Source organism: Pleurodeles waltl, chromosome 2_1 (assembly GCF_031143425.1).
Source record: "Pleurodeles waltl isolate 20211129_DDA chromosome 2_1, aPleWal1.hap1.20221129, whole genome shotgun sequence".
Lineage (NCBI taxonomy): Eukaryota > Metazoa > Chordata > Amphibia > Caudata > Salamandridae > Pleurodeles > Pleurodeles waltl.
Window position 1 is genome coordinate 517094702 of NC_090438.1, and position 24844 is coordinate 517119545.

The 24844-nt window shown below is 43.7% G+C and overlaps 1 protein-coding gene across 9 annotated transcripts in view; it reads right to left on the minus strand.

Moving 5' to 3' along the window:
* ENOX2 (ecto-NOX disulfide-thiol exchanger 2) overlaps positions 1-24844 on the minus strand; it is a 1066406-nt gene that overhangs the window by 117185 nt on the left and 924377 nt on the right. For all 9 annotated transcript variants that reach the window (XM_069214160.1, XM_069214117.1, XM_069214142.1 and 6 more), the window contains one exon: positions 6516-6728. In XM_069214160.1, coding sequence (XP_069070261.1) covers positions 6516-6728 — 213 coding nt within the window. The remainder of the gene's footprint in view (positions 1-6515; positions 6729-24844) is intronic.

A 24844-nucleotide genomic window follows, 5' to 3' on the forward strand; every position in this document is an offset into this window, starting at 1 on the left:
TTTATAAGACAAATTGGAAACAAAGAAAATTAGTATTCTTAAAAGAGTTTGTGGCATAAACAAGACTAGAGAACACTCAGATGGAAAAAAAGTGAGAGATTTATAACATACTATACCCCAAGGCCCATTTAGACACTGCATGGCTACAATCCCAAAGCACAGTGCCATAACATGAACATTATAACACACCAAACAGAAACACAAAGTGTTCACTGCAGCTCCTGCTCTGCAATGTCAAAAGAAACCTTTCATGGTATGACCATCAGCCGTAGGTCAGATATATTTGGTGTTTGCAACCAAATTCTAGGCTTAGGATCTGTTCTTGCTACATCACCCACAATACTGCATCAATCGTTCTGCCTGCAGTCCACATGCCAAACATTTGTGACCCCTAGTGATATATTTTGTTCTTTTACATTTGGGCACCTTGCAATAGGAACTGTGCCTACTGTGATTGCTTGTATTTCTTACTCCACATACGCGTTGCACAACTGGCACTGTATGCGTAAAGTAACATTCTAGCCTGGAGGCAGACAATAAAAAGTCTTCTAACAGGGCAGAGACCACATTGGATATGTGGAAGGTAAATGCTGATAAATTTATCAAATATGTGGAGTAAAAGGTGTGTTATAATGATCAATACTTTGTAATGCCAAAATGCTTCCTGGTAGCTAACCTTACACATTTTACTTACTTGTTCCAGGAACTTATAGCTCTTTATGGATTCAGTACCTTCATATTTGTGAATTTATATTGTATATTCAAATAACTAATTTATGCAACCTCTATAGACCGTTAAATAACAGAGTCAACATTCAGCTAAATAAGAGAAATAGCAGAAGTGGGTGAATGATGGCTCGCACTGCCCTAATGAATCAAGATAACATAGAGTTTAGAACAAAGATATAAGTCAATTCAAGCACTTTAGAAATGTCTCACATGGACAAACACCTCTGCAATAATGAATTAACCTCCTATGAGTTCAGCCAGGAACAGTGAACAGTTTTCAAACTCAAAGCAGAATATTAACAACACTAACCCCAACCAGTCGCCACTAGAAGTTAGCTTTAACGTGGCACACATTGTCCTCATAGGAGAAGGCACCAAATAAAATGTTGTTTGCTGCAATTCGAGAAACAAAATGGCTGAGCCAAAAAACCAGTCCAACACTTGCCAACAACCAAGGCTCTAGAACCACCTACCAGATGATGATGGAAGACCCAATCTAAATTTAATATCCTTGGGGAACTATGTTGAACCACCTCTTCCGAATGCATCCCAATGTTTATGTCTCTTCTATGGCCCTTTCCTTTTCCTCTCCTAGTTCAAGATTACTTTCTTGCAGTATAATTCCGGTTAACTGTCAAAAGCTGTGAATCACAGCTAAGACTCAAGCCTAACTTACTTTTAATTCAGAAAAACTTTCTACTTTGCAATTTCTATGTGTGTTTTCTCCTACACCATCACTAGTGCTATAAGAGCTTGTGGTATTAATATAGACATTCAAATAAATTTTTGTCTCTGTTTCTCTTTAACCTCTAACTCAATAATCCGCAATTTTACAGCTGATCTAGGCTGCTTCTTTCAATGGTGTGGTATATTTGAATCATTTAATGTTGATGTTATCTTCTGTGGGCTCCTAGAAGAAACTCATTCTGTGTTGTACAGAAAGCAAACCAATAAAATAGACAGTTTGTTTTCATGCCACCTTCAATAGCTTCAGTATTTCTTGATTCATTTGTATTAAGATTTAGGACAATGTTTAACCTCTCACAGTGTGCTTGATATAATGTGTCACCTTTCCATTACATATCCCAGAGGGGAAGTCCATTAATCTCTTTGTAACAAATCAGAATATTTTAGATTCTTCCATATGCACAGAGCAGTGGTTTACTTCCATACTTTATTCTCATATTCGTTATTTGTTTAAGATTTAATGAAGCAGGCTTATCATTTTGTAAGATTTTATAGGTAACTTTCAACTGATTGGTTTATAGACACTTTTCTGCTTGTATTAATGAGCAAATTTGTTCCAACAGAAGTGTATTAATGGCAGTCTTGAGTGCTATTTATACACAGAGCAGAATTTTTCAATACCATATCTGCTACGCAAAGACCTGGGGTGGAATCTTTAACCTGTATTAGCTCTGGGTGAAAGTTAAAAAAAAACAAAAAAAGAAAAAAAGAAAGAAGAAATTGCAGAGAAATTAGGAAGGCAGTTAAAGAAGGGAGTTATGCAAGTAAAGAGAAAAGCACACTGTATAAACGCAAGGTTTCTATAGGCATGAATGTATGACAGAATGTCAGGAACAACAATATTGAGACACCAGAAAATCAGGTCACAAATACTGCCTACAAAAATATCAAGTTTCCATATTTTGAATGTACACTACCAAAATATTGTGGAAAGACTAAGGGTAAGCAGATCAGAATTGAAATATACATAATTATATATGTTATATATAAATGTTAATAAATATATTATAAATAATTTATTTAAAAGAATAAAATACAAAATGATAATATGATTACCAATAGTTTGAATTATTATTAGAACCATATTTCAATATGTATTATTTAAAAAGTAATCCAATTAAACAATTTTAAAAATATGACATCAAAAGTTTACTTAAAATTAATAATTAACATCTACATAACCAAAAATAGACACACAACCAAAATTTATTATTAAAATGAGTTTATAAAAAGTCTTAATTTATACTGTGAACTAAACATATTTAAATATATATTTAATCTTTAACATAGATTGTTTAAAAATACATTAATATTAACAATAACTCACTTAAAATTGAAAAAACATTAATATCATATCACAATTAAAAAATAGAATATAAAACATTTAAACAAAATTAGATATGTGTTCCAAAAATCTTATAAATATAAATAAATATTGAAATAAATAACAGTAGCCAACGGGCTAGATTTAGTACTCTAACTCCTATTGAACAAAAGTAGAAAAAGTGTTGAAATTTGGAGGGGTTAGATTTGCTATTGGCACCCCAATTTAAGCAGCTGTATAGGAAGTGTTGAACTTTGGAGGGGTTACATTTACTATTCCCACTCTGATGTAAATAAAATCAGAGAATGTGCAACAGTAAGCAAAGTGTTGGAATTTGCAAAGGTAAATTTACTATTCCCCCTCCAATCTAATCCACATTAGGGAAAGTGTTGGATTTGGGATTTACAATTCCCACTCCAATTTAAGCGCAAAAATGGAAAGTAATGGACTAAGTCAGGGTTACATTTATGATACTTAATCATTTTTAAACATGACTTAAATATCTATGTCGTATGTTATTAAATAAAAGAAAAATATAAAAAGTAAAAAGAACAAATAAAAACAAATACATTTAAAAAAAATAAGTTCGCCCACTCCCCAAAAAATCAACTACGGCTCAAAAAAATTATAATGATAAATAAAATCAAAATAACATTACAATACTAATGACATAACCCAAAAAAAACTAAAAACAATACATACACTTCTCAATAAATTAACAATCATAATAAAACAAATATTTTACATAACAAATAATCAAACAATTTAAATAATAGTTTACAAAAATAACTTTCTATCATATTCCCCTACAAATCCAACAACCTGCATCTAAATTATAAATTAATTAAATTATAAAAAAATGAAAAATGCCTTAAAAATCACAACACATACTTGCATACAATAATTAATAGATGTACATAACTATTAACTAATTAAATATTTAACATAAGAAATTAATTAAAATATTTTTTTTTCGTTTCAATAATTTCTCATCAGATTCACACACAAAAGCATCAATTTGCTAATAAATTATAAATTACTAATTTAATATACAATAGTGACTTACACATTAAAATTACAGAGTATGTTTAAAAAAATGTAAACTGATAATAGTAACACCTAAAATTAATGTAACTAAATGTAGCTAAAAACGATATTTAATATTATAATTTTAAAGTACACTATATTATACACAATATTTCTAAAATTGTTATTGTCTACATAACAAAACAATACTTTTACCTTCTATGTTGTGATCCTAAATATGTTTGTACTGATGATATTTTTAACACAATATTAAGGTAAAAATAATTGTGTCATTTACCATGGGCATAGTGCAACCAAGAAAACAGGTTTTCTGACGGCCAGTTGAGCTGCAAAATGCAGCAATCATAAGGGTTTACATCAACCCTTGTTCCACTAGCCACGAGTGCCACTGGACTTGCTGCATTTTTGATAGCTACAACCCTGAATGCATGGAGAACCCAAAACAAATTTTTATGAGAGTATATGTAAACAGAAAGATAAAGAAAATAAATTTGAAGACCGCGGTCATAAAACAAGCAAAGATGGGGAAAAATAGGAGGAAGGTGTGAAATAACAGGTCATTGGCACGAGGAGCCAAAGAGAGATGGGTCATACTGGGCACAGTTTGCAAAAATGTAAACCCTAACTTGTGGTCCTTTTTCAGAAATGATATATTCCCTCCAACAATATGCCCATTTCTATACTGAAACTGAATATCGCAAACCGAGCATCAAGAGTTCCCTTGACTGTGCTACAACATACCCGCATATTTCACTGGTGACAACCTGGCATCGCTGCTTCTTACTTTATGAATAGTTATTCAATATGTGTCCCAAATCTAGATCTGTAAAGGACGCCAGGCAACCAAGCATATTCATCAAGCTAACATTGGAACACTTACCAAAAAGATGCAACTCACAGAGCGTTGAAAGGTTGTTGGCCATTTCCTATCTGAAATATGTATGTGCCAAAATGGCACAGGCTGATTCTCACTTACCTTGCAAGTACATTAAACAGGATACAACTTAGAAATATACTGTAGGAAGGACCATTACTGAATTTCAGAAGACAAAAACAACATGGGTTCCCAGCAATAAGTTTTAGATTTCTACCTTAATTTCTATTGTGTGTAGATCCTCCATTACTCAACGAATTAGGTACAATGTGGGAAGCATCAATGAAAACTTCTTCATATTTCCACCACTATATGCTAAAGGTTTTCTAAGTCAAGCAAAAGTAGTTTGCATGGTCAGTCAATTCCGTGCCTCACTGGTCAGAAAGCTAACAAGGGTAACTAATAGTAAAAGTTGAGGTTGGAGGAGGATAGTCACTTACCGACGACTGCATTAAGGTCACATCTCATTTAACACAGGATGCTGAAAAGCTAACAGGTTTTTAATTCTGACGACTGGTAACCTGGGTTCAATTTAATGATGGATTAAATGTTCCAGAAGGAGTGCCCAACTCTAGTTTGGGTTTAAGGGCTACACGAACATTAATGAGCATAACATTATTCTGAAATTACATGAATTTATCAAATGCCTATTCACAAAGATGACCCTAATCCAACTGCGCCACTAGCAGTCAAACCTGGACAACACTTTGGCACAATATATACATTTGAGCATTTTTTCCTATTTTTTTCAATTATTATTTTTGTACCAGTCAGCACACTTAGGGCCTGATTACGAATATGGTGATCAACGGACCGCGAAACTCGCGGTGGCAGTCGGACCGGCACACTCCTGGATGTCCGACCGCCAGATTATGACCCTGGCAGTCAGACCTCCTGGAGGCCGCCGCCTCCACTGGGATCAGGGATCCCGATGGGTTAGCAGCAGGTGAAGTCATGGTCAGCCACTGCAGTGCAGAGTTCAGCACCACCGTGCTGAGCATGACTTCACTTTCCACCAGCCTTTTTTATGGCAGGGTTCCTGCCATGAAAAGGCTGGTGGTAAGCCAGTGCTGAGAGCAACAGGGGGGCCCCCTGCACTGCTCACAATCCCATTGTGGGGAGTGCAGGGCCCCACCCTGCCAGCATCTTTGGAATGCGCACTGTCTGCTATGCAGATAGTGCACGTTCAGAGGGTGCTGTGTGCGACAGCATTGCCCTCAGCTCCCTTCGAGTCAGCCCGGTGGAAACATTATAATACAACGGGGGTGAGGCCACCACCTTGATGGCAGCCTCACACCCGCTGTATTGACTGCCTCAGTGGCAATGCTGCAGAGACCTCATTGAGCCTCTCAGTTTATAATACAATTGTTTTCACTAAATGTCCGCAAAACATTTGCATTAAAAATTGTCAGATCAAAATACATTGTGGAAACAATCAATCCAAACACAGATGTTTCGATGTAAATATTTAGGATGGTGGAGGATGAGGTAAAGATCTACAATTTTGGGAAATGAGGCATCAAGAGGTATATGCAGACGATGTTTACTTAAATCCCATTTGCAAAAATGTAAAACAATGTCACTGCATAAGAATGTGGGGTTAGGCAAGTTAAATCATTGACATTAACAAAATTGAAAGCTACATTTCATAAACCTTAGGCAAGTGTGCTTACAGGTAATTGGAACAACATGAATTTCTATTTAGATTACTTGTGCCACACTATCCCTGCATCAATTGAAAAGGATATTTTCAGTAATGCACAATACTACTTTCCATCAAATACTGGTACTCACACTGCACTAGAATCCCTGAGAGTGCATTCTTAAATTTCTCCTTGGCCTCCTCCAGCTCCTTCTCGTGACCGGCCTTCTCACTCATAAGCCTGCGGATGTGGCTATTTGCAGACTGAATCATGGAGTAGAAATTGTTGGCAGTGCGCCGGTTTACTTCTCCACGCTCAATCCATGTTAACAAAGTCTGTATGGCTTCACGAAATTTGGAATCATCTAAATAGAAAGAAGGAAAAATGCATTACAATAAATCAGAAAATTATTTCTTTAGTTCACAAGTGGTGCTGATAGTTCTCAATTTCTACGTTTTGCAGAAATACATGAAATTTATTTTTCGTACACTGGCGAGTTCCTATCCTCCATCATCATGCACATCTAGCTATATATATTAGTTAAAGTGTTAAATAGTTCTAGTGAACAACGAGTACTAGTAAATAGGCAATGGCTGAAAGTATTAATCCTCGGTTTTGATTCGAACAACAGAGACTCTGCTTCTTTCGAAGTTCCAGTCATAAGCACCACATAACACGTTTCACAGCATCTACTGCCATTTTCAAAGTATGAACAGTGTCAATTGAAATTGTAAACCCTAGCTCAAAAGCCCAATCACTCACCAGGTAGCTGGGCTGGATGTGAGAATAAACAAAAGGTCATGGTCACTTTAAAACCTGTATTGAAAAATCAGGAAGCAGGGTCGACTGAAATGGAACCTCTGAGTCATTGCACATTAAACAGGTCAGTGAAGAAGCACATATATCGTTCCATGGCAGCTTGAGTGGAAGAAATCAACCAAGACTGCTTTATTTTTCCCTTTCACGGTGCAGAACGAGAACCGACGTGACCGACAGTGGAAGTAAAGATGACCATGCAATCGAGAGCTGTTCACTGAAACAGCTCAGTCTCACTTGTGTGGAGAACGGCAAAGCCTTTGTGCATCTCTCTCTTCTCATGCTTTACTCTTGTGCAGAGGATACGGGGTAGACAAATGTGCAAGCAATGGCCTGCCAAGAAAGTTCCATCGCATCTCAGGAGAGTGGGTGTTGCTCAGATTTTCCAAACAAAATGAAACAGTGGGACTGATCATGAGTATGAGAACATTTCCATGAGGGATAGTCCTAAACTGGTGGATGGTGATTATACGAAAATGGGTTATAAGGGCGAGAATGTAAATTCAAACCAAGTTATAAGTCCCCAAATCCTGTCAGGTCAACCATACAGTTTTAATAATTTAAACTTGGGCTCTATCCATAGTAGCTATGACTCAGAGCAGACAAGCTTAAATTAAGAAAATATGTTACGAATTTGGCAACACTAAAACAGTGAAAAAGTCAAAACAAAACCCAATAAAAATCCCACCACAACTTTCTAAAAAGTAAGAAAATGTTAATAAGAACAATGACAGTCACACAACTATAATTCAATAAAAGGGATGGAGATAAGAAATGTTTAAGTTTTAAAGCAAACGTGCCAAAAAGCAGTAAGGTGCCTATCAGAAATCATTGTTCACAAGGGGTATGGCCTAGACTGTTAGGTGGAAACACAACACCATGTGTCTCCACTGAGCTACTGTACATGACTAAAAACAGCACAATAAAAGCAACTTACAACCCTAAAAATTCAGCTGATCTAAATGGCATGGCCGTCAGAACCCCTCCGTGAGCCCATAGATGATAGCGGACTGTTAGACAAGGACTTTGGAGGGTATAATTCAGTGAGCACCTGCAGGGAGCGACCTAGGCTAGAAAGATGGCCACTGACCACAGAGCAGCCATTGCTAGCAGGAAGGCCCCGGCCTATAGAGCGCCAATACAGATGGTGCGCTGACTCTTCTCACTCACCTGGTGGGACCGCTCGGTGGGGCGGTTGGGGGGGGGGCGGTAGAGGGGTGGGTTGCTGGAATGGACCTTTGGATCTCCATACCAAGGCCTTTTGAGTGACAAGTGCCTTTGTTGGGGGCTGTGGAGAGGCTTGTTGTGGAGGTGGCAAACTTGGAGGGTGGCACCTCACTGTGCGCGTGACTCATGAGGACTGAGCTTTTCCATTTGAGAAATCTGAGAGGGGCCAGATTTTATGAAACATGGTTACACTGGATTCTAGGTTCTCTATACTAATTAAGGGCAAAATGATTAGGGGTAGAGTTGGCAGTTACGAGATTGTATAAATGTTGCAGAATTCAGATACTTCAAGTGGCAAATTGTTGTAGGGTTATGAGAAAGGACTGCACATTTTATTTAGTACATCTGAGGAATACTGTTCACAGATTGGGGATTAATGAGAATAAAATGTCCAGAGTGTGTTATTTGAGTGGGTGGATTGCTTTGTTACATGAGCAAATCTAATACAGGCAAAGTCCTGGTTGATGCGTTCAGACACTTCTTTTGATAGATCATCTGCCCAGATGTTAAAATCACCTAAAATAAGTTATCACTTTTAGATAGATCAGACATGAAAAGCTAGCTGAAGAACCTTTTTGATGAATACACTGAGATTAAAGAAAAATTAAAAAGGTGGATGGGCTGGAGACACAGCTGAATAAGAAGTATAGAAAACACCACTGGGAAAGGCTTGAAACTCTTCGGCATTGAAAGAACTGTGATAAGCAATGTTGACCCCAATTCCTCAGCAGTAAGGTTTATTTTTAGTCGGAACGTTGTGGTTATCGGGTAGGACAAAAGCAAAATAAGATGAGGAAGACTAAGTTTTAGTGATGCAGAAATGTGGTTATAATTTATTGATCGGACTCTGCTTGCAACTATAATGTTTCACTAATGATCTAGAATTAATTAGGACAATTAATAGATTATTCATTGGACACAGAGCGGGTGCGCGCTGGTGGTATCATCTGGAAGGCATTAGAGAGGCGTGCAATCGAATGGGCTTGCTGGCTGGTGAAGCCTTTAATGTGAGGGATGGTAGCCTGACTGGATAAAAGAGGGCACCCAAGATTTACACCAAGAGAATGCGATCTATTGCCAATGGGTGATGTAGTTGAGAGGGACATATTGGACAGGAGCAAAGCAGCCAGTTTCTCCTCTGTGGACACAGTGATCAAAGCTGTTTTCAAAACACCGAAATGAATAAGCTAAGGTTAGTAATACAGAGAGAAAAAGAAAGAAGAACTTGCTAAACCCATGTAACAGTATTTTCTTATATTATATCGGCGGATAAAGAGGTTTATTTTGTTTGCACTCTTAATCCAGTGCTTCCACTTCTGTCTTATAGAGCATATTCATTTTTTAATATTCTGAAATAAAATGGAGACCTTCCATATAATCGCCCTGATGTAATAACTCTAAAATGAATTATGGAAAAAAATATTAAAATTATTCTCTCACTAGCTCACGTTTAATGGAGGAGCTGATGGCCTGGTACAGGTATGTTGCCAATCTTCTATGCCACTTTGCAGCACAACTTCAATCACAGGCATTGCATTGTTCATTCGTCATGTTAACTTGGATGCTCTCATCATGGAAGCATAAATCAAAAACTGAAGAGGTGATAGGCCCAAACTGGTTTAAAGTGGTGCAAAATTCATAAGTGTTTTTAAATCATAGAGCCCTCCCACCTGTGTTAATCCTGCATCTGCCCACCGTTTCGAGTATGCTACTGCTGCAATCTAGCAAAATCTTGGAATCAGCAGAGGGCCATTTCAGAGGCCCAAGGTGTTAGAAGGCCTACTTTCATGAGTTATACCAGCAATGCTTGGCTACCATTAGCAGAGAAGGATGCCAGGGGTCCAATTTACGAATCTGATCCTGCCAAGAGATTTCTGTACATATTTAGCCCCCGCACAATCCCAACACTGCATTCAGCTGACAAGTGAACCTCAAAGGTAACAAGACTCAAAGTCGGACGCACTGAGACCTCCCCGCTCCATGGAAAGGTACAATTTGAGGAGACACCCTGCATCTATATGGTCCCCAGTAAAGGTTTACCGGTAAAGTATAAAGGTCTCAGGACAGTTATTGTTTAATTTACACTAGGACGGTGGAGAAGTACTTTAACAATTGAGGTAGAAATACCGACATGGCTACCCTATCCATTGTGGACAAAAGAAGGCGCTTCCAGAAAGTCACTGGAACTTGTGCTCCTGTACTGAACTTAGCTATGTTCCTCGAATTTACATCCTGCTGACCCCTTAACATTTTTGTTCCTATGTATTTCAAGGTGTGCTGCTCTCATATCATCTCTAGGGTTGATCCAGTGACCAATGTGGATGCACAAAGATGATTATGTGGAAACAATCAGAACATGCCATGATTCAAGATAAAACCTGACGTAGTTTTGAAGTACTGAAACCAAATTAAAATTAGCTTCAAATAAACTGTGGCATATGCATGTAAAGGTTGTGTGTATATAGACAGAAGGTACGCAGTCTCCTCTGATTTTTATTCCGTGGGTCAAGTCCTGCCTGCCTGATTTGGCTTGCCAAGTGTACCATTGCCAGGGCAAACAACAACGGAGATGGGGAAGTTCATTCACTCTAAGATGATTACACTGATTTTGCATGTTTGTCAAAGGGAATGACCAAAGTAATTGTATACAGGGAATTATCTTCTCTCCGAGTCCCATTTGCCTCCAAACACTGGAAAGGTACAATCAGCTTATTGTGTCAAATGTCTTCTCCATGCGAATAGAGACTGAGGGGTGCTTCCATCTGTAACCTGAAAAAGATGCTGCATGTTCAAGGACGTGCTACTATCAGGCACAAAACTGTTCTGATCTAGAAGTACCAGAGTTGTTATGACCAGTAAAAGATGTCTATCCAGAATGTTCTCGAGAATCTTTCAATCCTAATTAGGCAAACAAGCAAAGGAGGCCGGTAAGACAAACAATCATGGGGACTGTGGTCCTGCTTTAGCAGGCCTGCCGTGATAGCTTTGCATATGGTAATGGAAGGACCCTTGCATGACTCTGGATCACTGTGATCCAACACCTTGAGCTGCTTCTGAGTGCTGCATGGAGAAATATTGTTGGTAGTCTAAAAGCTCGGCCTATTCAAACTTCAATGTGCTGCATCCTTCTTTCTAAAAAGACCACTTTGGATGGCGGGGGGGCTGGGGCATGTCAACCATCTTTATTTTTAGAGCTCTCTGTTCTTTCAGAACGGTCAATTATCTAAGCAACACCTCTCCCACGCCTGATGATGTTTTTGTAATGATACCTCTGATGTATAACTTGAATACTTCCCGCTCAGTGTCCCCCAACTAAGCTTGATTTTGCTTGGAAATAATGAACAACCTTGTTAGCCTACATGCTGATTTAAGATTCGTCATAAACGACGAGAGCATAAAAATATGTCAAGTACGGTATGTAGGTCTTGCACGTGGGGTAATAAGAGCTTTCCATGCTCAGAAGATGCGAAGGCTTCCGGACGTTCTTTAGATTTTAACCCTCTGCAGAGGACAATGCTTTAAAGTTCTCTGAGGTAACTTACAACATCCTTTTAATATATGACAGATGGTATTTTATTTCTTATTGTACAAGGCCACATCACAAACTGCTCCCAAAGAAAGTCAAATCCTTGGTCTATTGATCTTTCAAATCAACCAGCATGGTTGCAAATATGTAGAATAAATGTGGAACCATTATGCACAATTAAACGCACCAATATACAGTCCGCAATTTGTTGCAAGTTAATTTAACTGAGTTTCAAAAATAGCTGCAAAGTATCATATGTTATCCAATGCGAGAATCCTGCCTCTTTGTAATGAACTACATCCCTGCAAAAATAAACATATTGCCATAAATGACTCTTTTCTGCTAACCACTGTTTATTTCAGCAAACCGTTGAGAAGAGCTGACAAGCTACTTCTTGTTTTCACTGCTAGCAGCACACAATCTTTTAGCCAGACTGTAAATGTTGTTAATTACTTGCATATCTCCTCGTTTATTAAACATTGTTCAGAAACACACAGCGCGTGCACACTCTCTCTGTACTGCTTGGTGCCATGGTCGTTCGCACAAACTTTTCAGCTGGAGCAGGCTGGCTTTGGGGAGATGTATTGAAATTCTTCAGAAGGTTTCAGTACAGGTTAGTGACAACCATAGGAGACGGGATGGTTTTCACAACACCTGAATACCACAGTAGTTCTTTTGACTGAGTGTAATGTCTGTGCTGCTGTTAGCGTTCTCACCCTTGACTTACCATTTTATTACTACAGCAGGATGTATTACAATAGATAGAGTCCGCAGCGAGAAAGCCCTCTGCTGTGTCACCAGCTGAATTGCTTCCCTCTTTGTTGGTGCCCCTGTGAAATTACAGAGGTAGCAGGGGTGTCTGAAGTGGTGGTCACAGAGTGAAATAATTCTTCTGCGAACATCTGGCCATCTGCCTCTGGCAGATCCTTCCTTACAACCTGTTTTCCAATAACGAGTTTTTGTTGTACACAGTTATGTATTCTCATCTAGTGTGGTTGGAAAGGTGATTGTGGACTTCTGCTGTCCCGGCGGATACCTTTTCTAATTTCCACTTGACTATTGGTGGTTCAGTTTCGTAATGAGTGATTTTCTCTGTCCCTGCCATAGAAACTTCTGGGAGGTCTGTGAAAAGCTCTGCGGGTTGGGCAGTATTAGGTTCTCTTTAGCTGGGGGAACTAACCTGAAGTGTCCACCAAGCCTTAGTTAATTTTCACATGTCTACAAAGAGGCCATCCCAGAACAGAAAAGTGGAACACCAGTCTTAAGAAGACGGTGGTAGCAAACAAAGCATTGACTCTTCAGCAGGTGAATGAGTAGCCAACATTTTTTATCCAAGGAGGGGAGATCCTGTTTTCTGCACTTCAGCTCTACCAATCCGTTTCTGGAAACACCACAGTGCAGAGTAGCATTAGAAGAGGGACTAGAAATGGTCCCTCCTCTCACTCGCCAACAAACTGCTACACAGAAGACTTAAGGAAATGTGTGTTGCGACTATTCTTGCTAATAAGATATGCCAAATAAAATGCACTTAAATTCCACAACCTCCTTTGAAAAGTTAATTTCAAAAGCTATTTTTATAACAACCTCCTTTGAAACGTTTACTTTAATATACTGTAGTTGTGTAACTGCTTTTAAATTGGCTTGAGTGACTTTTGACTTGAGTCACAGTAAATTAGTATTAAGACGTCAGCAGGTTTTATTTCAATGACACATTTCTGATATTGAAAAACTTCAAACTCAATCGTTAAACAACTAAAAATGATGAAACGTGCATATGAAAATGAGTGGTATTGATGGCAAACCAAGTCAAACCCTGGGGACAGTGCTCAGTTCTACAAAGCAAATACTTTCTTTTGAAGTCCTTCTTGAATTTATTGAATGCTTATAATGGAGAATTCAGTGTATTTTAAGTTGGCAGAGTGCCAATAGCAGCAAGTGAAGTTTTCCATATTCCAGGAAACAGGTTTACAACATTAAACAGATTTGCACTCGGATTTAACCTGTTCTGGATGCGACATACGTATCGAATGGGAAAGTTTCTTCCCTAAACCAGTCAAACGTGTACTTCCTACAAGCAAATTAACATCAACATTAAGCTGTAGTGTGTGGTCCTGTCTCTAAGCAGATTAATTAGCTGCTAAAAAAAAAGAGCCTTCTGCTCACAGAATAGTTGGGCTGATCAGATTAATTTTGTAATGGTGCACTGGTAAGAGAAGTATTAATTCTAAGTATGTACATAGTACATATTGGCTCGCATGTAACTAGGGTGACCAGGCGTCCCGGATTTGCCAGGACAGTCCCGGTTTTTCACCATCTGTCCCAGCAGATTTCGGGAAGCTTAACTCATGTCTCGGTTTTTAAAGAGGGTAGCATGAAAACTGTGGGAGGTGATTTTTTTTTTGTTTTCCAAAGAAGAGATAGTTATCAGGTGTTATCAGAAACCAATTTAATTAACAGGTGTAGGAAAGTCCTCCTTTTTGCCCTGGTCACCCCAAAACTTTTTGGACAGGTACTGGTGGTTACTGACTCTTGGCTGTGCACTGGGTACTGCTTACCAGTCCCAAGGCCAGTGCTCTGTGTAAAATCAGTATACAAATTAGGCTAATTGTAATTGGCAAAGTTAACCTACCTATAAGTCCCTAGTATATGGTAGGGCATGGAGGTTTAGGGACCCCATAGGTGCACTGATGCGGTGCCCAGTGTCATTTTAAAGGCAGGCCTGCCTTGCTGGCTGCTTTTAAATTAAAGTTACATGCAAATTCTACTTTGGAATTAAAAGTAGTTCTAAAGTCTTAAACAACCTTATTTGTACATATAAGTTTCCCCTAAGGTGTGCCCTATGTAACCCTACGGCTGGGTGCCATGTAACTATAAGCAGGGACCTTATAAAAATAGTTTTATAAGCCCTGGTGAGGTAAAACAGCCAAATTCGTTTTTCCTTCATTATAGTGAATGGCCTCCAGAGGCTTGAATGGGGAGACTTTATTTTAATTTTAAAAGTCCCCTTAAGTAACGGATACCAGAAGTTTGGTATCAAATTAATTGTTATAATAAATCCCACAACTTCCAGTTGTTGGATTTAATATAACTTGTTCAGGTAACAAGTTTTAAACTTTACCTGAAACGTTGCTAACTTCAGCCCTGCAGTGTTTTTGCTGCCGTGCTCTGATTGGCCAGCCTGTGGCAGCCTGGCCAGGCTGCCTTAATGAGGTGTGAAGTGGCCTGGCTCCACACAAAGAGATGTGCCTGGGGGAGGAGATCTCCGATCAGCAGATGGTGAGGCAGGAAGGGGGAGGGCTGCCAAACTGGTGTTCAAAGGCAGAGAAGGACATTTGGAGCAACCCAGCAACACCCTCACATCCTGCAAACCCAGACAATTAGGTGCCTCCTTGATTAGATTAGGAGAGGGCAGGAGTGGGGTGTGTTTAGGATTTTTAGCCACACCAGTGGGTGGGCTCAGCCAGATGTAACCTCCAAAAATCACTTTGAGCCATAATGGATTTTTGAGGAATGTTGCTCCCTGGGATTGATTTTTGCCACACTTCCCAGGAAGTGATCATCACAGGGAGAAGGACCCTGCACCTGATTGGAGAACTAGGACCCCCCTGTTTTTCACCCAGGAGCAGGGATACAACTGGCAGACATGCACCCACACCTCAGATCCCTACCAGGAAGACCTACAGAAGAAGAAGGCCTGCCCTGCTGGACCCCTGGCCTGCACCTGGATCCTGCACTCTGAAGGACTGCACCAGCTGCACACTTGGGCTTCACCACAAGAAGGACTTTGCCTGGCTTCAACTGGTTCAAAGAGGGATTCCCTGTGTGCTACAGGTGAAAAATTGCTAACCAGAGTCCCCTGCACCAACTCCTGAAGAAACTAACCAGCTGCCTACTATCCAGTGGCCAAAAAGGAGTTTGCACCAGGTGCATTCTGGGAGTTGTAGTCCACACTCTCAAGGATCATCTCAGAGCTTCTGGAACCTTGGGGGAGCTGTGGACCCCAAAAGAACCTTAAAAGAACATCTGAAAGAAGATCCAGAAGTTTGGAGAACTTTTGAAAAAAAGCTTAATAGAGGGACTCTAGCTGGCTTGCCTCAACCGCGACCCGGCCTGACTTGCAGGTTCGTCCTGGTGAAGAAAATCTCCATAAAAGAGACTAAGTCCGAACGTAGGAAGTTGACCGGGACCTCCCAGCCAGCGTATCCGAGGAGGGCTCCAAGGATGTCGGATCAAGATCCAGGTTTGCCCCGGTCGAAGGATTTTCACCTCGAAAAAAATGACTAAGTCCGAAGGTAAAAATCTCCACTGAGGACTCCTGCGACGCGTATCCGAGGAAGAGTTTCAGGAGATCGGATTGGACTGGCAGGTTCGTCCCGCTGAAGAAAATCTTCAGAAAAACGACTAAGTCCTATGGTAAACTTTTGACCGAGGCCTCTCTCGGGCTGTAGCCGAGCCGAGCTCCATCGCGTTCAGCCTTAAACTTTGACTTTGCCCCACTCGAGGTGCGACCAGATGACCAGATTGGCGCTTTTTGTTTCTATGCGCTAGAAAACTATAATTCTTTAAAAATTCAGATCTCCGGTTTTATTAGTTTTTGTGTCATTTTAAAGATAAACATATAATCTATTTTTATAAATTCATTTTGGATTTTTAAACTGTTTCCTGTGTTTTATTTAATTACTGTTTTGTGATATTTGAATGCTTTACACTTTGTCTCCTAAGTTAAGCCTTGTCGCTCGTTGCCAAGCTACCAAGGGTTGAGCTAGGTTTAATTTACCGAGACCTGACTGGACCTAAGTGGAAGTTAGTGGCCTATTGCTAAGTGTAGGTACTTACCTGCCCTTAACAATAACCCATTTTCCAACAACAGGCATTATACTGGCTTTAAAAAATGCATTTCATTTATGCTCTTAGAGCCTCTTCTGTAATTCTGTGCTGATGAGCTGTGTCATTCTGTGCGACCGGGTGAAGTAAAATAGTAGCCCTTCCTCTGTCTTTTGTGAAATTTCCCGGGTTTGGGCCTTAAAATTCTGGTCACCCTACATGTAACAATACACTCCAGTCCCACAAGGGGAGACCTGTCTTGCTGCCTCCATGTTATCGGACCTTCCTGAACACACTGTCATCACGGGTATCAATCCCTACCTGGTGTGAGGGTTTCTCTTTAGAAATGAGCTGGAAAACTATAAACAGGTTAACAGCTCTCTGACTATGGACATCAATTCACTGAAATGCTAGGGGGAGCGGAAGTGACATCCACACCCTTTGACCTTCACTTTCACTCATAGACATACACACAAATTCACATTTACATACACACTCACATAAACACACTCTCACCCACAAGCACGTACACAACATACTTTTAAAAGCATTTTTAACTTACCTCAGCTGCCATGGAAGGGCATATTTCAGCTATCTGTACTCTACTTTTATTACACTAACAGTGAACAACATATTATTCACTGTTAGTGTAATAAAAACATTGACACAAATCAAAGACAGTGGAGTCTTAACTGATGTCCACACGGAGGAGCTGCCACGGTGTTCCTGGCACTGAATTTGCCACCTCTGGTGCCAGGGGTCACAAAGGCAGTGCCAAGGGTAGCAAAAGGCAAGCAGGGGGTCGCAGGTCGACCTCTAAAGAACACCCATGTCTCTAACGTGCGTTCTTCGCCACAAATCGGCAAACAGCTTTGAAAACCCAGCAGACACGAACCTGAGAGGAGCGTCGTACAGACCCTAAACCGGAGCCGGCGTGCTTGCTACTGCCTCCATTACCGAAAATATCAAAAGAGCTCCGGGTACTTGGATTCCCCGGGAGTACTGAGCTAGACATCTGAAGCTTTTATTGAAAAATGTATTTTTTAGTTTATTTAGTTGTCATGTTAAAAATTTAGCTGTTTTTTTCAAGGTGAGCACATGACTCAGAGATGCTGGTAATGGGCTCAGATGAAACACGGCAGAGAGCCACGGCTGCAGAGGCTCACTGCACAGGATCTGGAGTAGAACCTGTGTCCACACCCGACCAGGAAGGGAGCGCGCCAGAGAGTCCTGACCAGACCGATGAAGCGCCTACACCGACTTACAAAAAGAAAACTAGGATGGTGCTTTATGGGTGGTTTGGCTGTGCTTTCTCACACAGCTACTTGCTGGGAAAATAACAGGGGGCTACAATCGACTTTCAAGGCAGCAGAGGTTTGATCGAACATTATGACTGGTGTTTATGTCACAAACATACTCCTGCATGCAGCCTTGTATAGTTACAATTGTTGTGAATGCCCAATCAATCAATGTAGGAAGTTGGCTCTGTATGTACTATTTCAAAGTAAGAAATAGCATGCATAGAATCCAAGGGTTCCCCTTAGAGGTAAGATAGTGGCAAAAAGAGATAATTCGAATGCTCTATTTTGTGGTAGTGTGGTCGAGCAGTAGGCTTATCAGAGGGTAGTGTTAAGCATTTGTTGTACACACACAGGCAATAAATGAGGAACACACACTCAAAAGACAATTCCAGGCCAATAGGTTTTTATATAGAAAAATATATTTTCTTAGTTTATTTTAAGAACCACAGGCTCAAGATTTCCAAAAAATACTTTAAATGAAAGGTATTTCACTCAGAACTTTGAATCAACACAATATCATGTACAGTTTTGGCAAAAATGGCAATAAGCTATTTAAAAATTGGACACAGTGCAAAATTCAACAGTTCCTGGGGGAGGTAAGTATTTGTTAGTTTTCCAGGTAAGTAAAGCACTTACAGGGTTCAAAGTTGGGTCCAACGAAGCCCACCGTTGGGGGTTCAGGGCAACCCCAAAGTTACCACACCAGCAGCTCAGGGCCGGTCAGGTGCAGAGGTCAAAGTGGTGCCCAAAACGCATAAGCTTCAAAGGAGAAGGGGGTGCCCCGGTTCCAGTCTGCCAGCAGGTAAGTACCTGCGACTTCGGAGGGCAGACCAGGGGGGTTTTGTAGGGCACCGGGGGGGACACAAGTAAGCACAAAAAGTACACCTTCAGCGGCACAGAGGCGGCCGGGTGCAGAGTGCAAACAGGCGTTGGGTTTGCAATTGGTTTCAATGGGAGACCCAGGGGTCTCTTCAGCGAAGCAGGCAGGCAAGGGGGGGGGAGGGGACGGGGGCTCCTTGGGGTAGCCACCACCTGGGCAACGGAGAGGGCCCCCTGGGGGTTGCTTCTGCACTGGAGGTCGGATCCCTCAGGTCCTGGGGGCTGCGGGTGCAGTGTCTTTACCAGGCGTCGGGTTCTTTGAAGCAGGCAGTCGCGGTCAGGGGGAGCCTCTGGATTCCCTCTGCAGGCGTCGCTGTGGGGGCCCGGGGGGTCAACTCTGGCTACTCACGGGCTCGCAGTCACTGGGGAGTCCTCCCTGTAGTGTTGTTTCTCCGCAGGTCGAGCCGGGGGCGTCGGGTGCAGAGTGGAAAGACTCACACTTCCGGCGGAAAACGTGCAGTCCTCTAAAAGTTGTTTCTTTGTTGCAAGTTTCAGTCTTTGTAGAACAGGGCCGCTGTCCTCAGGAGTTCTTGGTCCTTTTAGATGCAGGGTAGTCCTCTGAGGCTTCAGAGGGCGCTGGACCCTGGGGGACGCATCGCTGTTGCAGTTTTTCTTGAAGTGGGGAGACAGGCCGATAGGGCTGGGGCCAAAGCAGTTGGTGTCTCCGACTTCTCTGCAGGGCTTCAGGTCAGCAGTCCTTCTTCGTCTTCAGGTTGCAGGAATCTGTTTTCCTAGGTTCTGGGGGCCCCTAAATACTCAATTTAGGGGTGTGTTTTAGGTCTGGGAGGTTAATAGCCAATGAGGGTGGCTACACCCTCTTTGTGTCTCCTCCCTGAGGGGAGGGGGGCACATCCCTAATCCTATTGGGGGAATCCTCCATCTGCAAGATGGAGGATTTCTAAAAGTCAGAGTCACCTCAGCTCAGGACACCTTAGGGGTTGTCCTGACTGGCCAGTGACTCCTCCTTGTTTTTCTCATTATCTCCCCCGGCCTTGCCGCCAAAAGTGGGGCCGTGGCCGGAGGGGGCGGGCATCTCCACTAGCTGGGATGCCCTGTGGCACTGTAACAAAGGGGGTGAGCCTTTGAGACTCACCACCAGGTGTTACAGTTCCTGCAGTGGGGAGGTGAGAAGCACCTCCACCCAGTACAGGCTTTGTTACTAGCCACAGAGTGACAAAGGCACTCTCCCCATGTGGCCAGCAACATGTCTGGTGTGTGGCAGGCTGGCAAAACTAGTCAGCCCACACTGGAAGTCGGGTATGTTTTCAGGGGGCATCTCAAAGATGCCCTCTGGGTGTATTTTACAATACAATGTACACTGGCATCAGTGTGCATTTATTGTGCTGAGAAGTTTGATACCAACTTCCCAGGTTTCAGTGTAGCCATTATGGTGCTGTGGAGTTTGTGTTTGACAGACTCCCAGACCATATACTCTTATGGCTACCCTGCACTTACAATGTCTAAGGTTTTGCTTAGACACTGTAGGGGCATAGTGCTCATGCACCTATGCCCTCACCTATGGTATAGTGCACCCTGCCTTAGGGCTTTAAGGCCTGCTAGAGGGGTGACATATTTATGCCATGGGCAGTGTGAGGTTAGCCTGGCACTCTACTCTGAGGGGAGTGCCATGTTGACTTAGTCATTTTCTCCCCACCAGCACACACACGCTGGCCAGCAGTGTGGCTGTGCTGAGTGAGGGGTCCCCAGGGTGGAATAAGACATGCTGCAGCCCTTAGAGAGACCTTCCATGGCATCAGGGCCCTTGGAACCAGGGGTACCAGTTACAAGGGACTTACCTGGATGCCAGGGTGTGCCAATTGTGGAGACAAAGGTACAGGTTAGGGAAAGAACACTGGTGCTGGGGCCTGGTTAGCAGGCCTCAGCACACTTTCAAATCATAACTTGGCATCAGCAAAGGCAAAACGTCAGGGGGTAACCATGCCAAGTAGGCATTTCCTTACAATCAATCAATCAAATAATTTCTTAAGCACAGTACTCACCCGGTAGTGTCTCAAGGTGCTGGGAGGGGCGGTTACTGCTCGAAAAGCCATGTTTTTAGTTGCTTTTTGAAGGTTAGGAGGTCCTGGGTCTTGCGTAGGTTGGTGGGGAGGGAGTTCCAGGTCTTGGCGGTGAGGTGGGAGAAGGATCTGCCGCTGGAGGTGGTGCGTTGGATGCAGGGAACTGTAGCAAAGGCGAGGTCGGCGGAGCGGAGTTGGCGAGTTGGTATGTGGAAGTTTACTCGTTCGTTGAGGTAAGCCAGTCCAGTGTCGTGGAGGGCTTTGTGAGCGTGGACGAGGACTTTGAAAATGATCCTTTTGTTGATGGGCAACCAGTGTAGGGATCTGAGGTGGGTGGATATGTGTTTGTGGCGAGGGAGGTGGAGGATGAGACGTGCGGCTGCATTCTGGATTCGCTGAAGTTTTCTTTGAAGCTTGGCTGTGGTCCCTGCGTAGAGGGCATTGCCGTAGTCCAGTCAATCAATCAAAAAAATGTATAGAGCGCACTACTCACCCGTGAGGGTCTCAAGGCGCTTGGGGGTGGGGTCAGGGGGGGGGGGAAGGAGGGTCACTGTTTGAACAGCCATGTCTTGAGGTTCCTTCTGAAGAGAAGTAGGTCTTTGGTTTGCGAAGGTTGGTGGGGAGGGAGTTCCAGGTTTTGGGGGCGAGGTAGGAGAAGGACCTGCCTCCTGTGGTGGTGCGTTGGATGTGGGAGACTGTGGCTAGGGCGAGGTCGGCTGATCGGAGGTTGAGTGTGGAAGTTCACTCTTTTGTTGAGGTAGGTTGGGCCGGTGTTGTGGAGGGATTTGTGTGCGTGGATGAGGATCTTGAATGTGATTCTCTTGTCTATGGGGAGCCAGTGAAGGGATTTGAGGTGTGGTGAGATTCGTTCGCGGCGGGGGAGGCCAAGGACGAGGCATGCGGCTGTGTTCTGGATTCTCTGGAGTTTGCGTTTGAGTTTGAGTGTGGTGCCGGCGTAGAGGGCTTTACCGTAGTCTAGTCTGCTGCTGATGAGTGCATGGGTGACTGTCTTCCTGGTCTCTGGGGGAATCCATTTGAAGGATTTTTTTTTTAGAGTGCAGAGTGTGTGGAAGCAGGAGGAGGTTAGAGCATTGATTTGCTGTGTCATGGAGAGGGAGGGGTCCAGGATGATGCCGAGGTTGCGTGCGTGGTTTGCGGGGGTGGGTGCGGGCCTACGGCGGTGGGCCACCTGGAGTCGTCCCATGTGGTTTTGTTGGGGCCGAAGATGATGATCTCGGTTTTGTTGGAGTTAAGCTTGAGGTGGTTAGTTGTCATCCAGCTGACGGTGTCGAGGAGAGCAGCGTGAAGGTTGGTTTTGGCAGTGGTGGGGTTGGGGGTGAGTGAGAGGATGAGTTGGGTGTCATCTGCGTAGGAGAGGATAGTGATTCCGTGTGATCGGAGGATGTTGGCTAGGGGGATCATGTAAATGTTGAAGAGTGTGGGGCTGAGGGAGGATCCTTGGGGGACTGCGCAGATGATCTTGGTAGCGGTGGAGTGGAAAGGTGGAAGGCAGACTCTCTGGGTCTTGTCGGTGAGGAAGGAGGTGAGCCAGTCTAAGGCTTTGTGGCGAATTCCTATGTTGTGGAGGCGTGTGCGGAGTGTGTGGTGGCAGACAGTGTCAAAGGCTACAGAGAGGTCTAGGAGGATGAGTGCAACAGTCGCCCCTTTGTCGACTTTGGTCCTGATGTCGTCAGTGCATGCGATGAGGGCGGTTTCCGTGCTGTAGTTCTTGCGGAACCCGGATTGTGAGGGGTCATGAGTGTTGTTTTCTTCGAGGAAGTGGGATAGGCAAGTGTTGACTAGTTTCTCGGCAACCTTGGAGGGGAAAGGGAGGAGGGAGATGGGGCGATAGTTGTAGAGGATCTCCGGGTCGGCTTTAGTTTTTTTTTAGGAGAGCGGTGATTTCCGCGTCCTTCCAGGGGTCTGGGTAGGTGGTGGAGTCGAAAGAGGAGTTGATGATGTCGCGGAGTATGGGGGCGATGGTTGGGCTGGCTTTGTTGTAGATGCTATGGGGACAGGGGTCGGAAGAGGTTCCGGAGTGGATGGAGTTCATGGTTTTTTCGGTTTCTTCGTGTGTGGTAGGGGCCGAGGTGGTGAGTGTGGTTGGGGGGTTATGAGTGGGGGTTGAGTTAGGTGAGTGAGGGGTGTGTGTGGTGGGTGTGTGTGGTATGAAGCTGTTGTGGATGTCCAGGATTTTGTGGTGGAAGTGGTTGGAGAGGGCGTCACATAGGGGCTGTGTGTGTGAGGGGTCTATGTTGCAGGCTTTGGGTTTGGTTAGTTCATTAATGATGGTGAAGAGTTCTTTGCTGTTTTTAGAGTTGTTGTCAAGGCGTGTCTTGTAGTGATCTCTTTTGGCGGTGCGTATGAGTTGGTGATGGGTGCGAATGGTGGTTTTGAGGGTGGAGAAGTTGGTTGTAGAGGGTTCTTGTTGCCATATTTTCTCCGCTTGGCGGCATTTGCGCTTGGAGTCTTGGAGTTCGGGGGTGACCCATGGGGCGTTCCTGATGTTGCAAGTGGCGATGTGTTTTCTGAGGGGGGCTAGTGTGTCTGCGCAGGTAGTGATCCATTTAGAGAGGTTGTGTGCTCCTGTGTTGGGGTCGTTGTTGTGGGGGGGGGGGGTTGTGAGCCAGTTGGGAGTTCAGGCATTCTGTGGGGATCTTGTTGCACATGCGGTAGGGTGTGGTATGTTGATGGTGGTGTGTGGGGGGTTTGGTGAAGGAGAAGTGGACGCAGTGGTGGTCAGTCCAGAGGAGTTCAGTGGTGTGGGTGTAGGCTATGTGTTGGCTTGAGGTGAAAATTGCGTCGAGCGTGTGTCCTGCTGAGTGGGTGGGTGTGGTGCGCAGGTGTTTGAGTCCGAGGTTGGTGAGGTTGTCTATGAGGGAGGTAGAGTTGTGGTCTTGTAGGTTCTCCAAGTGAAAGTTGAAATCACCGAGGAGGATGTAGTCTGTGGAGGTGAGGGCATGTGAGCTGATGGTGTCGGCGATGGTATCGCAGAAGGCGGGGCGTGGTCCTGGTGGTCTGTAGATAAGTGTACCTCTGAGGGTGGAGTTGTTGTTAATGTGGATCAGGAAGTGCATGTGTTCTGTGTTGTCGATAGTGTCTTGGGATCTGGTGGTGACTTTGATGGTGTCCCTGTGTAGGATGGCGATGCCACCACCTGGCCTGTTGAGGCGGTCTTTGCGTTGGAGTCTGTATCCCTTGGGGGTGGCAATGGCTATGTCAGGTTCCGAGGGGGGGTTGGTCCAGGTTTCCGTGAGGAAGGCGATGTCAGGTGAGTGTGATGTGATGACGTCCCAGAGTTCTATGGCATGTTTGTGAAGGGAGCGGGTGTTGAGGAGCAGGCAGTTGAGGTGGTTGTGGTGGGTGGTGTTGGTGTGGTGCATGAGGGTGTTGTTGCGGGGTGTGTTCTGGTTGTGGGGTGGTGTGCTGCAGGGCTGGGTGGTGGGGGTGGGGGCAGAGCAGGTGTGTATTGCATTGGTGGTGTTGTGTTTGTTGTCGGGGGTCGCTATGGTTGGTGTGTGGTGTGAGGGATGAGGAGCAGGAGAAATGACAGATGTGGCAGGTGAAGGGGCCATGAGTGTGTGTGGGACTGGAAAGGGTGCAGGTGGGGCAAGGGCCTGGGTTGAGTGAGTGGAGGGTGAGGGGGGAGTAGGTTTGTCTGAGAGGGCCGGGGGGACTGGCGTGGGCGCGGTCTTGGCACGGACGGGCGCAGACGGGCTTGCCTTTGGCGCGCCAGCGGCGGGTGTCCGCACCGCGCCTGCCATAAATGGGGGGGGGGAGGGAGGGAGTGGCAGCTGGGAGGAGGGAGGGCTGGGCGAATGGGAAGGCTGGGGCCGCAGTTGATGGCAGCGGCGGGAAAAACTAAAGGAAAGAACAGACGGTGAGGAGG